The sequence below is a fragment of the Symphalangus syndactylus genome, chromosome 18 (assembly GCF_028878055.3).
Source record: "Symphalangus syndactylus isolate Jambi chromosome 18, NHGRI_mSymSyn1-v2.1_pri, whole genome shotgun sequence".
In the NCBI taxonomy this organism is placed as follows: domain Eukaryota; kingdom Metazoa; phylum Chordata; class Mammalia; order Primates; family Hylobatidae; genus Symphalangus; species Symphalangus syndactylus.
In genome coordinates, this window is record NC_072440.2 from 88,339,967 (window position 1) to 88,355,443 (window position 15,477).

Consider the following 15,477-nt stretch of genomic DNA (forward strand, 5'->3'; position numbering starts at 1 on the left):
TCGTCTCTACTAAAACTACAAAAAATTAGCCAGGCGTGGTGGCACGTGCCTGTAGCCCTAGCTACTTGGGAGGCTGAGGCAGGAGAGTCGCTTGAACCTGGGAGGCGGAGGTTGCAGTGAGCCCAGATCGTACCACTGTACTCCAGCCTGAGTGACAGAGCAAGACTCCATCTCAAATAAATAAATAAATAAAGTTAACATTTGTTGATAGTAAATGGTATAGGTTATGGTAACTTGGCCTTCCCAATTTAGGACTACAAAAACAAATACACACACACACACACACAAAACAAATGAGGAAAGCACACAAATCCTTTGTATATAATTTGCATACCACACACCTCTGCAGAACACTAGCCTTTTTTTTTTTTTTTTTTTGAGAGGGAATTTTGCATTGTTGTCCAGACTGGAGTGCAGTGGTGCAATCTCAGCTCACTGCAACCTCCACCTCCCCGGTTCAAGTGATTCTCCTGCCTCAGCCTCCCGAATAGCTGAGATTACAGGTGTCTGCCACCATGCCCGGCTAATTTTTTGTATTTTTAGTAGAAATGGGGTTTCACCATGTTGGTCAGGCTGGTCTTGAACTCCTGACCTCAAGTGATCCGCCCACCTCGGCCTCCCAAAATGCTGAGATTACAGGCATTAGCCACTGCACCCTACCCTTTTTTTTTTTTTTTTAAATATTTTTTGAGACAGGGTGTTACTCTGTCACCCAGGCTAAAGTACAGTGGCATGAACTTGGCTCACTGCAGCCTGGACATCCTGGGCTCAAGTGACTGATGGCGCCTCAGCCTCAGGAGTGCCTGGGACCACAGGCACCACACCCAGTAGTTCCAGCTACCAGGGAGGCTGGGGCAGGGGGATTGCTTGAGCCTGGGAGGTCAAGGCTACAGTGAACTGTGGTTGTGACACTGCACTCCAGCCTGGGTGACAGAGCAAGACCCTGTCTCTCTCTCTTTCTTTTTGGTAGGGAGAGGATCTCACTATGTTGCCCAGGCTGGTTTCCAACTCCTGGTCTCAAGCCATCCTCCCACCTTGGCCTCCAAGTGCTGAGAATACAGGTGTGAGCTACAGTGCCTGGCCCAAACCAGCCTCTTTCCACAGGAATTGATACTTGTTTATGCTGCTCAGTGATGTGATAGCTACTTGACCCAGGAAAATCCAGGTATGGTTCCATTATGAGGAATTCACACCCATTAAGACGCCAGCTCTAAGTGGCAGGTGAAGTGTCCAGGAGAGGATGTGGTATGCAAATTGTGTCAGAAGGATTTATCTATTCTGGAATCCATACTGGTTGCCAAACAAAAAAACATTGTCATTCCCAGTGTCGTACAGTTTTTTGGAATGATTGGGAGCTTAGATGGCCAGAATGCTCTAAGTTTGATGCCATTTGGTTATTTTCAGGACTTTTCTTGAGTCTTCAATTTTTCTTAGTTTAATAAACTCCTTCCCAATAAACAGTAGGCTATGTCTAATGTACTGTGAATTTTTTTTTTTTTTTTTTTTGAGATGGAGTCTCATTCTGTCACCCAGGCTGGATGGAGTGCAGTGGCACGATCTTGGCTCACTGCAATCTCTGCCTCCCGGGTTCAAGCAATTCTCCTGCCTCAGCCTCTCAAGTAGCTGGGATTACAGGCATGCACCACGACACCTGGCTAATTTTTTGTATTTTTAGTAGAGATGGGGTTTCACCATGTTGGCCAGGATGGTCTCGAACTCCTGACCTGAAGTGATCCGCCCGCCTTGGCCTCCCAAAGTGCTGGGATTACAGGCGTAAGCCACCGCGCCCGGCCTGTACTGTGAATTTTTGAAATGAACCTAATTCCTACTTTACAGCAGAGCTTTTCTTTCTTTCCTTCTTTTTTTTTTTTTCTGAGACAGGGTCTGGCTCTGTCGTCCAGGCTGGAGTGCAGTGGCGTGATTTCGGCTCACTGCAACCTCCATCTTCTGGGTTCAAGTGATTCTCATGCCTCAGCTTCCCAAGCATATGGGATTACAGGTGCCCGCCACAACACCCGTCAATTTTTTCTATTTTTAGTGGAGACAGGGTTTCACCATGTTGGTCAGGCTGGTCTAGAACTCCTGACCTCAGGTGATCCACCCACCCCGGCCTCCCAAAGTACTGGGATTATAGGCGTGAGCCACCGCACCCGGCCTACAGCAGAGCTTTTCATATGAATTGTGTGGCTTAATTTTTTTTTCTTTGGAAGTTAAATTGCAAATGCTTTATCTGTGGGTTAAGCTTTTTGTATTCTTAATTCTTCAGCGGGCCAGGGGCAGGGGGCGGTGATAGAGGCGGCTCTTAGAGGGAACTCATTCTTTGACTCCGCCTTAGATCTGGCTAAGGGGATAGAAAACGACCCTGCCTCGCTTTGTTTAATGACTCAGGGTTCTAGCGTGGTGTCCCCCCCCCCCCCTTTTCTTCTTAAGCTTACCACGTTCCAGATATCGCCCAGATGAATTTTTTTTTTTTTTTATCACAGCTGTCATTCTCATTTTTACAGGCATGAAAAGTGCGACTCAAGTTCAGTGTCTTGTCTCGGGTAGCTCGGGGATTCCCAGTCAGCTCCTCGCGCATTCGTCGCCGCTCCCCTTCCACCCCGCGCCTTCGCCGGCCGTCCCCTGCTCCATCCAGGCCACGGGGGTGATGGTGGGGTCTGGGGCATTCAGACCTGGCTGGGCGCGAGGGCTTCAGGCCCAATTCCAAGCCCGAACTCGTCCTGATTAGTCTGGCTTTTCTGGTTGCCCCAGCCCTGCGGTCGCGGGGACCTGGAAACCATCGAGCTGACAGGCTAGAGCGTCGCTCCCCGGCCGCCGAGCGCTGACGCCGCGCCGGGGGCGGGGCAGCTAGAGGCGGCGGGGAGAGGAGCGAGCAGCCGGGAAGGGCTGGCCGGCCTCGCAGCGCCCCGCCGCGGCTGCGGCTGGAAGCGGTCTCGTTGGCCGTGCGGCGCTGGAGGCTTGACGCACGGAGCTCGAGAGCGAGAACGGGAGAGAAAGGGGTAGAAATGGCGGCTCCGCTCGGCTCCCGCTGAGGAGGGCGAAGCCGGCGGAGTGTCTGGGCTGCCTGTCGGCAGCACCGCCCCCGCTTCCCGCTCGCCGCCTGCTCACGCCGACTTCCCTTCCTCTGCCCGGCTCTCTCTTGTGCTCGTCTGCGCTCCGCACGCTCCGGGCCGGCTCGTCTCTCATTGCCCGGCTCGGCTCCGCTGGCCCTGACTGACTGGCCGGCGGGCCGGCCTTGCTCGGCTCTCCCGGGCGCGGCGTGGACTCCGTCCCCCTGGCTGGACCATGGTGAACACCCGGAAGAGCTCTCTCCGCCTTCTCGGGTCCAAGTCTCCTGGTCCGGGGCCTGGGCCTGGGGCCGGAGCAGAGCCTGGGGCGACCGGAGGCAGCAGCCATTTCATCTCCTCTCGGACCCGCTCCTCCAAGACCCGCGCCGCCAGCTGCCCCGCCGCCAAGGCCGGGGGAAGCGGTGGCGCCGGCGTCACTCTGGATGAGGCCAGGGTAAGAGCGCGGCGTCCCGAGTCCGGAGGCTCGGAAGTGCCGGCCCTGCTGCCGGGGCTTTGTCTGGCCGGGTTGCGGGCAGGAAGCTCCAGTGGAGACCGCTCGGGCGGCTGGAGACAGGGTCTGCGGGCGCGGTGGAGGGTGGCACCCAGGAGAAGGGCCGCGACGCTGGCCCCTTTGCTTTCCAAGCTGGCCTGGCTCTTTTGTGTAAAGAAGAGCCCTTGAGTCTAGGGGAGAGGGCTTTGGGGGTCCCTTTCGGGGTCATTCGAACGATCTGCTGTCCGTGTCCTTGTCCTGCCCCAGAGGGGAATTCTAGCGGGGAAGCAAGAGCGAAGGGCCAGAGCCCCTGGGTGGAAGGGTTGGAGAAGTGAAAGTTTTCTGCGGTGTCAAACCCTTCTTGAAAGTGTGTCAGTTCCTGCCGCTGTCTAACTCCAGCTTACTCTCAGTTTGGGGGTGGTTCAAGTTGGTGAGGAAGTGAACAGAGAGCTCCAGTTGGCAGCCAGGCAGGGATGCTGAAAAAAGTTTGTAGCTGCTCTGACACCAACTTTAAAAACAAAATCAACGCTATCGCCTCTCCAGGCAGGAGAGATCAAACATGATGTTATAGCTGGGGAACCAGCCAGCTAGCTCACCAAGGCGCTAGTAGGAACCAGAGCTTTCAGGTCACAGAAGGAGCACGTCGAAAGAAACAAGTGGAATGTTTCGGATAGTCAGCACTATCATGCCAAAACTGTGTGGTTTCTTGGGTGTCTACATTTTTGTTATGGGACTATATTACAAAAGGTGAATGAACGCCATTGTTGTCGAGCAGTTGCAAAAATGACATTTAAAGACTCTGGTGATTGAATTAAAAAAGTGATTGAAAGATCCTGAAATTTTATTACCTACAGTATAAAGCTAAGCACAGATATTTATTGTTTTAAAGGAATTGACACGTTTGTTTTACTATGAGATTTTTTCTGAATTCAGAGACGAGTGTATTGCTTCTGTCTTAAAAGAGGTTGACTTGCTAAGTAATTTGGCTGGAAAAAGCTGTTCATTTAAAATGCTCCTTTAATTCCACACCATTTTGTGGTTCTTATTGGGGGGAAGCAATATTTTATGTTCTAGGGGTCTACAAGATCGCGGTTTGTGTGTGCTTTTCTGTTTGTGTCTTACGATGTTTTGACACTAACAGAATGGATCTGGGCAGAGACAACAGGAGTATTTTACCATACTACTATGAAATATTTTTATTGTATCTTTGAAAATCGTTTTGGCTTTTATTTGATAAAATTTTGGGCATTATAACGTCCTATTTAATAGACTGTTTTGGGGGCTTACAGATCTCTTAGGTTGAAATAAGGTTAAATCTGAAAGTTGTGCAAACTGTTGAGAATAAGTACTTTGAAGACGAGGCTTTCGGTAGAAACTATTCCAAACATGTTCAAGCTTCTTGACCTACTGAGGCTATCACATATTTTAAAATAAAACTCGATTTAAGAAAAGATCTTTTCTCTACATTTAAGGACAAAGAAAATATTTAGGGTATAAGCATTTAATTATATCATGTTATGTGAATGCCTAGTCTATTAGAGCAGTGTCTAACTCATCTGAAGCAATTAGCTCATCTTCACTGATCAGTTTGTGGTCCCATTTTTGAATTCATGGATATCATGCTGTCCTCACCCCCTGAGGAATAAGGTGAGGTAATTTGTCAAGCAGCTGTTATAGAGATGTTAAAAGGCTAGGAATCAATAATCTAATGAGGAAATGAACATTTGGTAGCTTTTAAATTGCTAAAAGAATGAAAGATATGAGAGCTCTTTGTAGAAGGGTACTAATGAAACTTTGTTTCAAAGATCCTTTTAAAATGTTTTAAAGCACCATAAATAACAGGCTACCAAAGATTTACTTTGAAATATTTGTTTTTCAGTCTTAAGAAGATTTATGTTATGGCTCTAGGAGATGATGGAGTGATCTAATTGCTTTCTCTGAAAGATTTTTTAGAGACTTAACTACTCTTACATAGCGATTGGACCTTTAGAAGAGGATAAATTATAATTCTGAATTTATTAAGGTTATGGACTATATATTTATGAAACAGGTTGTATATTTCTGGTTAGCTCTTCTCCAGTTTTGTAGGAATTTAGCACTCCTAGTTCACCCTTTCTGGAGTACTTAAAGACACCCTCTATGTCTGTGGGGTCTATAATAGACATTTGCCAGTGTCTGTAAAGTCTCATTTGATGCAAAATGGGGTTGCCCATGTTGTTGCTTTAGCAGACCCTTATTTTTGTAGAAAGGAATATATTCCTGTTTGTAACATAATATTCCTGTTCGTAATTGAGGAGTTTCTCCTTTTTCTGCTTTTGTGCCATGTTCTTAACTAACTACACATGATGCCTGTTTTTCCCTCTTTTCCCTCTGTTTTTAGATTATTTCATTCACTGTGTCCAGAGACATTTTATTTGCTTTAAAGAGTCATAGCGCTATAAGCTTTTCTTATAGTTTTGTCTTTTTCCCAAGTAGTATATGCATAGGATGGGGGAAAATATGCATTCTGCAGATTATTGGAATTATTTTCTTTTTCTTTTTTTCAGTATGGAAAGCCTTTTTTTTTTTTTGACATGTAAAAGGTGGTACTTAGTGTATATAATTCTGTGAGTTTGGAGATAAGTATATATTTGTGAAAACACCACCACATCAACACCATAGATATGTCCATCATTCCTAAAGTTTCCCTGTCGCTTTTATTATGAATGTATTATTAGTATTATTTTTGTGGTAAGAACACTTGATATAAAATCTACCCTCTTAGAAAATTTTAAGTATGCAATACAGTATTCTTAGATGTAGGCACTATGCTATATAGATCTCCAGAACTTATTTATCTGGCATAAGTGAAACTTGATTGCCTCCCCCCAAGACCCTGGCAATCAGCCTTCTACTCTCTGCTTATGTGAATTTGCTAGTTTAAATTCTACATATAAGTGAGATCATTCAGTATTTCTCTTTCTGGGACTGACAAATTATTTAGTGTAATATCCTCTAGGTGCATCTGTGTTGTTGTAAATGGCAGGATTTCCTTCTTAGGCTTAATAGTATTCCACTGGGCATGCACACATGTACACCGTGTTTTCTACATTCATCTCTTGTTGGACATTTAGATTGTTTTCATATCTTAGCTATTAATAATGCTACTGCGAACATGGGAGTGCAGATGTCCGTCGAAATCCTGATTTCAATTCCTTTGGATAAATACCCAGAAGTTGGGATTGCTGGATCATATGGTAGTTCTATTTTTAAATTTTTGAGGAACCTTCATACTGTTTTCCATAGTGGCTGCACCATTTTGCATTTCTACTGACATGTACCAGGATTCCCTTTTTTCTACATCTCCCCAATATTTGTTGTCTCTTGTCTTTTTGACAAGAGCCATTTTGACAGGTGTGAGGTGATATCTCATTGTGGTTTTGATTTGCATTTCCCTGATGATTAGTAATGTTGAGCACCTTTTTATATACCTGAGAGGTGTCTGTTTAGTTAGGACATTTTTTTTTTTTTTGAGACGGAGTCTTACTCTGATGCCCAGGATGGAGTGGTTCACTGCAGCCTTAAAATCCTGCTTTGCCCATTAAAAAATGTTTTCTTCCTTTGGAGTTGTAGGAGTACCCTATGTATTTTGGAAATTAACTGCTTATCAGATATATGGTTTGCAGATTTTTCTCTTAATCTGTAGATTGCCTTTGTGCCCATACTTTTAAGTTTTCTTATTTTTTTTTCTCCCTTATCATTACCCACAATGCCCACACTTTTAAAATGTCAGGTTGTTTTTTAATGCTGTGCGGTTAGATGTGATTACTCCTGTATACTGTGGCTTTTTTTTGCTCCAAGCTTTCATAAAGCTTGACCTCTTTTAGGTCAGTTAATCTGGCCCTCAGTCATTAGCATTTATTTGCTCCACCTAGGTGTCACTCCTAGTAAACAATCTAATACTGTATTCACAAAACTAGACAGCAATCTTTGAAAATTATTTCAACTCTTTTTTTCTACCTCTCCTTGTTAGGTCTGTTTGCTGGTATTTCTGGCTTTTTCACTAGCTATTTAGGCTTTTTGAGATAGTCATTGACTCTGAGTCCCCATCTTGTGAGATTAAAATAAATATTTTGAGTAACTTTAGAAGTAAAATGCTGTATTACTTTTATTTTAATTTTAAAAATCCCTAGGTCCTTCTTTAGTATATACTTTTATCACCCTGTGCTTTTCCTTTTCCAACACTCATGCGTTTGCCAACATAACAAAGCAGAGTGGTCGAAATTGAGGGTTAAAGAGGTTAAAGAAGTCTGAGAGGGAAATCTCATAATGTGTATAACTCTCAGATGAGCAGGGGAAAATATAAGTTCCTCAGAACAGAGCAAGTTTTTCCTTATACTGTATCAGATTCACATGGAGTACCATATAGGTAATATTGTAACGTGACAATGTTCCCTGCCACAATTTCGAACCAAAGCAGTGGTGGAGTTCATAGGATTGTCTCTGGTAGCCAAGTGAAAATGCAGCTTACATTCAGTTAACAGGCTATTTCTGTAGTCCAGATATACACACGTTCTGTTGTTTAGGTCATGGATGAAACTTATAAAGCCTATGGAAGTGAATACATACTAATTCCTTAAATCATTTTCCCTTGCAAGAAGTCTTTTAAACCATCCTTTGGTAGATGTTTTATTGTATGTCTCCTAAATACCTAATTATAGATAAACTCATAACTTCTGAAATCCAGCTGGACAAGTGGTAGAATTACTACTGTTATGAAAACTGAGAAGCCCAACCAGTGTTTGCACCTGAATGTAGAGTGATCCTGTCTATTCAAGGATTTAAGTGCCATATTACTTTGAATCATATGTGTGGCATTGCTTTTGGGACATACACAATGAAGTTTCGTTTGTGTGCATTATCCGTTTCATTTGTGTGCATGGTGCATAATCAACTTGAGTGGATTTCTTTGGGGTTTTTTTTTTTTTTTTTTGAGATGGAGTCTTACTCTGTAGCTCAGGCTGGAGTATAGTGGTAAAATCTCGGCTCACTGCAACCTCTGCCTCCCAGGTTCAAGCAATTCTCCTGCCTCAGCCTCCCAAGTAGCTGGCATTACAGGCGCCTGCCACCACACCTGGTTAATTTTTGTATTTTTTAGTGAAGATGGGGTTTCATCATGTTGGTCAGGCTGATCTCGAACTCCTGACCTCAGGCGACCCGCCCGCCTCGGTCTCCCAAAGTGCTGAGGTTACAGGCATGAGCCACCACACCCAGCCCAAGTGGATTTCTTTATACTTAGGTTTTTGGTCTTGCAATAAGAATATTTTATACTTCTTTTGTGCTTCCTCTCTGGAAGGGGAGTCTGTGAACAATGAGTTACTGAGTAAAAAACATTGGGAATTTTTGGATAAAAAGTTGTATGGAAGTACAGAGTTGGGGGGAAATCATGTATGTGTTAACTTTATTTAAATGTAAGTTAGATTTTTTTTTTTTTTTAAGCGGTAAGTTTTGTAGTTTTATCTGGAGGTAGGGTATATACCTTTGGCTAAAGTCTTCTCTAAACTCTTAGAGTAGGCCATAAGTGCCATAAAGGCAGGCACTATATTTTACTTCCCCCTAAATGCCATCTTCCCAGGGCCTGAATACAGCACCTGACACAATGCTGAAAATGCTTAATAAATATCTGTTAAATGAATGAATGAATAGCATTTCAAGGAGCTGACCCATTTTGAGAATATCATGGTTATAGGACTTTGAGAATAGAGGATAAATAAAACACAGTTTTTACCCTCAGTACTGTAAATGTGCACATGGTATGCATATGAGAAGTTATTAACAAGGTAAATTGGTTCAAAGTAGGTGCCAAATGAATGGCATGGATACTTAGTGTGGTAAGACTTCTGGTCCTCTACTCGTCGAATGTTTTGGTGGAACTCTTTTTTTTGTGTGTTCTTTAAAGACAGAGACTATTATGTTGACACCTGTATCCTGAGTGCCTAGAACAATGTGTGTCAGTCAGTGCCCAATTAATACTTTTTTTTTTTTTTTTGAGGCAGAGTCTCTCTCTGTTGCCCGGGCTGGAGTACAGTGGCTCCATGTCGCCTCACTGCAACCTCCGCTTCCCGGGTTCCAGCGATTCTCCTGCCTCAGCCTCCTGAGTAGCCAGGATTACAGACGTGAGCCACCACATCCAGCTAATTTTTGTATTTTTAGTAGAGACGAGGTTTTGCCATGTTAGCCAGGCTGGTCTTGAAATCCTGACCTCAGGTGATCTGCCTGCCTTGGCCTCTGAAAGTTCTGGGATTACAGACGTGAGCCATCGTGCCTGGCCTAATACTTTTTTTTTTTTTTCTTTTTTGAAACAGAGTTTCCCTCTTGTTATCCAGGCTGGAGTACAACGGTGCGACCTCAGCTCACTGCAACCTTTGCTTCCTGGGTTCAAGTGATTCTCCTGCCACAGCCTCCTGAGCAGCTGGGATTACAGACATGCGCCACCTCACCCGGCTAATTTTTGTATTTTTAGAAGAGGTGGGGTTTCACTGTGTTGAACAGGCTGGTCTGGAACTCCTGACCTCAGGTGATTTGCCCGCCTTGGCCTCTCAAAGTGCTGGGATTACAGGCGTGAGCCACTGCACCCGACCCCTAATACTTTTTTTTTTGAGAAGCTCTCACTTTGTCTCCCAGGCTGGAGTGCAGTGGCATGATCTTGGCTTGCTGCAATCTTTGCCTCTTGGGCTCAAGTGATCCTCCCACCTTAACCTCCCGAATAGCTGGGACTACAGGCACAAGCCACCACAGTCAGCTAATTTTTGTATTTTTTGTAGAGATGGGGTTTCGCCACATTGCCCAGGCTGGTCTTGAACTCCTGGGCTTGAGCAATCCACCCACCCTGGCCTCCCAGAGTGCTGGGATTACGGCCACTGTGCCTGGCCAGTTAATACTTTTTGAGTGAATTAATGGAAAGTATGACTCATTTTAAATTATTTTCACATTGACAATCTCTCTCTCTTTTTTTTTTTTTAAATAGAGATGGGGTCTTTTTATGTTGCCCAGGCTAGTCTTGAACTACCGGCCTCAAGCAATCCTCCCACCTTGGCCTCCCAAAGTGTTAGGGTTACACGTGTGCACCACCATGCCTAGCCGACAATCTTTCTTTTTTGCTATACTCACTTGTTGCATTTTGCCCTAATAAGGAGAAGAGTAAACCAAGGTTTATTTAGCATCTCATACATGCCAGGTGTTGTTTAATGCTGTCTCATTCAATCCTTGTAACAACTCTATAAGGCAAGTGATGATACCCCCATTTTATAGCTGAGGAAACTGAGTTGCCTAAGAGGTTAAGTGGCCTGTGGGAGGCTAAAGGTAATATTTAAATCTAGTTCTGTCTTCTCTACTTGTATATCTTGTTTCATCTGTAGTTCTTTACCTCACTTATCATTACTCTTTGATGTTGTTCAATCAGTAGTTTCCACCAAAATCTGAAAAAGTGAAGTTGCAGCTGTTGTATACTGTAAGTATACCTACCATTTATAGACAGCTTTTACCTGCCTATCTGGAATTGTGGTGTCTAGGAGTGTATTGGGACTGAAAGTGTGAATAGTAGCATATAGGGATATGAAATATGGGACAATAATTTTTAGTAATTTCCTGCAGCCTGATTTCAGGAGGCAGTGTGGAAGGAGAGGAGCAGGCATATTGTACAGAGACTGTTTTTGCAATATTTTTCCTTAATATTTTATTATATATGTGTATATTTATATTTTTTGTTTCATTTTTTATTTAAATTTTTTTTGTGGGTACATAGTAGACATATATGTAGTATATATGTATTTTTTGAGACAGGATCTTGCTGTGTTGCTCAGGCTGGAGTGCAGTAGTGCAATCACAGCCCGCTGCAGCCTTGACCTCCTGAGTTCAGTGGATTCTCCCATCACAGTCTCTGACTAACTGGGACTACAGATATGTGTTACCACACCTGGCTATTTTTTTTTTTTTTTTTTTTTTGTAGAGATAAGGTTTTGCTATGTTGCCCAAGCTGGTCTCAAACTCCTGGGCTCAAGAAATCCTCCTGCCTTGGCTTCCTAAAGTGTGGAATTACAGGAGTGAGCTGCTGCTCCTGGCTTATATTTTTCTCTTTCTTTCTTTTTTTCTTTTTTTTTTTTTTTTTTTTTTTGAGACGGAGTCTCGCTCTGTCACCCAGGCTGGAGTGCGGTGGCGCGATCTCGGCTCACTGCAAGCTCTGCCTCCCGGGTTCACGCCATTCTCCTGCCTCAGCCTCTCCGAGTAGCTGGGACTACAGGTGCCCGCCACCATGCCCGGCTAATTTTTTGTATTTTTAGTAGAGACGGGGTTTCACCATGGTCTCGATCTCCTGACCTCGTGATCCACCCGCCTCAGCCTCCCAAAGTGCTGGCATTACAAGCGTGAGCCACCGCGCCCGGCTCTTTTTTTCTTTTTTTTTTTGAGACGGAGTTTCGCTCTTGTTGCCCAGGCTGTAGTTCCATGGCTCACCATAACCTCTGGCTCTGGCATTCAAGCGATTCTCCTGCCTCAGCCTCCCGAGTAGCTGGGATTACAGGCATGCGTCACCACGCCCGGCTAATTTTGTATTTTTAGTAGAGACAGGATTTCTCCATGTTGGTCAGGCTGGTCTTGAACTCCTGACCTCAGGTGATCCCCCGCCTTGGCCTCCCAAAGTGCTGGGATTATAGGCGTGAGCCACCGCACCCGGCTATATTTTTATTTTTCCAGACAGGAGTCTCACTATGTTGCCCAGGCTGGTTTTGAACTACTGGCTTCAAGCAGTCCTCCTGACTCAGCCTGCCAAGTAGCTGGGATTATAGGTATGAACCACTGCACCTGGCTTTTCTTAATATTTTTAAGTTGGCTTTGGGGAAAAAAAAAAATCCCTGTAAGCAGACTGAGAGTCTGGGCCTTGTGGTCTCTATTAGAGGTATACTTGTACTATCTTTCCCTCTACTTGGTGATATTAATTTACAGTGTATACATTTGCTTTTATGCTCTGGGAAACTATCTCTAGGGGGAGTAAAGTGTTTTCCATTTGAAAAAATGTTTCTTGAAAAGACATTATATAGCATATTTATATATGAAGATTTGCATTAGTAAATTAAACATCTTTAGCATTGTTAGTTTATATCTGTATTCTAGGACCCAAATTGGAATCTTGAAAGGAATGGTGCTTAAAATACCCAGAAAGTATATTCTCTAGTCTTGCCAGACAGAAATTTGGAGGTAATCCAGAGCCTAGTTTTTGATGGTGAGGCTTGCTTGTTCCTTTGTTCGTTCATTCATTCATTCATTCAGTAAATATCAAGCAGCTACTACACTAAAATGTAAGTGCCATGTGGGCAAACATTTTTGGCTCTTTTTGAGTTGCAAAATCATAGAAGTCCAGGAAGCACCATTCACGCTGTAGTCTATGTGAATGGCACTCCTGGAGTTGTATCATTATGCTTGTCTGAATCCCAAGAATCTAGCATTGTGTTTGGGGTGAAAGCAGGTGGAGAATAAAACACAGTCCCTGGTTCATGGTATGTATTTAAAGTCTAGTGGAGGAGACAAATACATGCTATAAAAAAATAGCCCTTCCCTCAGGTCTAGTGCCCTTTCATCTACATTTGTTTAGGTGATTTAGCAGCCTCCCTAGGGGCTACTGTTTCCAGGCTCACTTCCTGTGTGGGTTTTAGAGAGGGGCCAAAAGCACCCTAAAATTACTTTTGTTTAATCATTATATCTGAAGTTTATACCCGTTCTTGTCTGCTTTTGGGCCTTTAAGGTCTCTAACACTACATTTTTGTGGCAAATTTAGAATTAAGTGAAGAAATAGGATATTATTTTAGAGATTTGGCAGAAACCTGTGGTTAGAGGGAATTATTCTTATGTGCCAGACAACTTTCTTGCATATTATGTGGTTAGTGACTGTACTAAGATCTGGTTTTGTGATTAGGGTTTGGAGTATTAGAGAGGATGATTGGAGTCGTCTGATATTTTTGGACTTGAATTTAGAAATTACTTTAAAAACTTGTCAGCCATTATTTTTGGACAAATTTAGAAGTTGGTTAAAAAAATTGTCAACCATTGTGTTTTGTTTTTGGTAGAATCTAATTGCAGAGAAATGTGGAAAATTAAGCTTCTTGGATTAAAACTTTGATTTGTTATTTAAAACTTTTAGTGTTAGGAAACTTTTTCCTCTAAACGTGGTGAAGATTAATCAGTTATGGAATAAATTTGACCCTTGAAAAGATAATGAAAGAATAGTGAACTCTTTTAGCCTAACCTAAAACTATTTCCTATTTTATAACTGTGCGGAATACTGACTCTTTGGATTTTAACTCTTTATGTTTGGGCATTATGTACTTTTGGAAGAATTCGTCTGTAAGAGATCTTAGGTTGAGATTGTAACAGAAGGTATAAAATTATGTTAAAATTTTACTTATTAATGTAATTAGTTTATAAGTATCCATGATGATGATGAATCATAACCTCCAAATAAGTTATGTAAGGGTTTTAGCTTTTTTTTTTTTTTTGGAGACGGAGTCTCGCTGTCGCCCAGGCTGGAGTGCAGTGGCGCGATCTCGGCTCACTGCAGGCTCCGCCCCCCGGGGTTCACTCCATTCTCCTGCCTCAGCCTCCTGAGTAGCTGGGACTACAGATGCCTGCCACCTCGCCCGGCTAATTTTTTTTTTTGTATTTTTAGTAGAGACGGGGTTTCCCTGTGTTAGCCAGGATGGTCTCGATCTCCTGACCTCGTGAGCTGCCCGCCTCGGCCTCCCAAAGTGCTGGGATTACAGGTGTGAGCCACCGCGCGCGGCCGAGAGTTCTTGTATCTCCACTTCCCTGCCAATATTTGGCATGAGCTACCTTTTTAATAGCCTTTCTTTAGCTACTAATGAGTTTGGGTAACTCTTTATTTCCATACTAACTTTTTTTTGCTTTCCTCCTCTCTAAAATGCCTGTTAAGATTTGTTTTTGCCCATTTCACTATTTTCTACTGGAGTTGCTATTTTATTACTATTTTTCAAGAGTAATTAGAGATTCGTGACTTTTGACTTTTTTTGGTCCCACACTAAAGGATACTGTTTACATTGTGACTTTGTACACACACATATATATCTACTATTTAGGTCTTTGATTCATTTTGTTCATTCTACTAGACAACCTGTCCTTTGTGGTGCCACTTTGTAATACATTAAGTTCTCATGTATGTTGTTCTGATCTCTCTGTTCTTTTCTGTTGGTCTGTTTTTGCTTATGGCAATACTATACTTTTTTTTTTGTTTTTTTAAATTTTTTGTAGAGACAGGGTTATTGCTGTGTTGCCCAGGTGGTCTTGAACTCCTGCCCTGGCCTCGTGAAGTGTTGAGATTACAGGTGTAAGCCACCATGCCTGGCCCATACTGGTGTGGTTTTTTTTGACCAGAGTCCTGCTCTGTCACCCAGGCGTGAGTGCCCTGGCGTGATCACAGCTCACTGAAGCCTCGACTACCTAGGCTCAAGCAATCCTCTCGCTTCAGCCTCCCAGAGTGTTGGGATTACAGACATGAACCGTTCTACCAGGCCAATACTATTTTTCATACTATGGTTTTGAGTTATGTTTTAATATCTTAAAGGACAAGTTTCTACTTTTTATTATTTTTCAAGGTTGACTTAGATGTTTGGGGGTTGTTTTTCAATTTTAATTTCAATTGAGATTATAGAGTTACTCAGAAGATCCAACTAGAATTTTCTTTTTTTTTTTTTGAGACGGAGTCTTGCCCTGTCGCCCAGGCTGGAGTGCAGTGGCGCGATCTCGGCTCACTGCAAGCTCCGCCTCCCAGGTTCACACCATTCTCCTGCCTCAGCCTCTCCGAGTAGCTGGGACTACAGGCGCCCACCACCACACCTGGCTAATTTTTTGTATTTTTAGTAGAGACGGGGTTTCACAGTGGTCTCGATCTCCTGA

The 15,477-nt window shown here is 43.4% G+C and overlaps 2 protein-coding genes across 9 annotated transcripts in view; one reads left to right on the forward strand and one right to left on the reverse strand.

Moving 5' to 3' along the window:
* UBXN2A (UBX domain protein 2A) overlaps positions 1–2,786 on the reverse strand; it is a 64,302-nt gene extending 61,516 nt beyond the window's left edge. Inside the window, exon 1 of the mRNA XM_063623958.1 lies at positions 2,436–2,786. Within this exon, the coding sequence (XP_063480028.1) occupies positions 2,436–2,508 (73 nt within the window). The 5' untranslated portion in view covers positions 2,509–2,786. The remainder of the gene's footprint in view (positions 1–2,435) is intronic.
* A 50-nt stretch (positions 2,787–2,836) lies between these two features.
* Positions 2,837–15,477, forward strand: part of ATAD2B (ATPase family AAA domain containing 2B) — a 187,176-nt gene continuing 174,535 nt past the window's right edge. For 3 of the 8 annotated variants that reach the window (XM_063623898.1, XM_055253341.2, XM_063623900.1), the window contains exon 1: positions 2,855–3,501. In XM_063623898.1, the coding sequence (XP_063479968.1) occupies positions 3,286–3,501 (216 nt within the window). In that variant the 5' untranslated portion in view covers positions 2,855–3,285. Of the gene's footprint in view, positions 3,502–15,477 lie in introns of all 8 variants that reach the window. The other 5 variants (XM_063623899.1, XM_055253339.2, XM_063623897.1 and 2 more) reach the window with 3 other exon arrangements.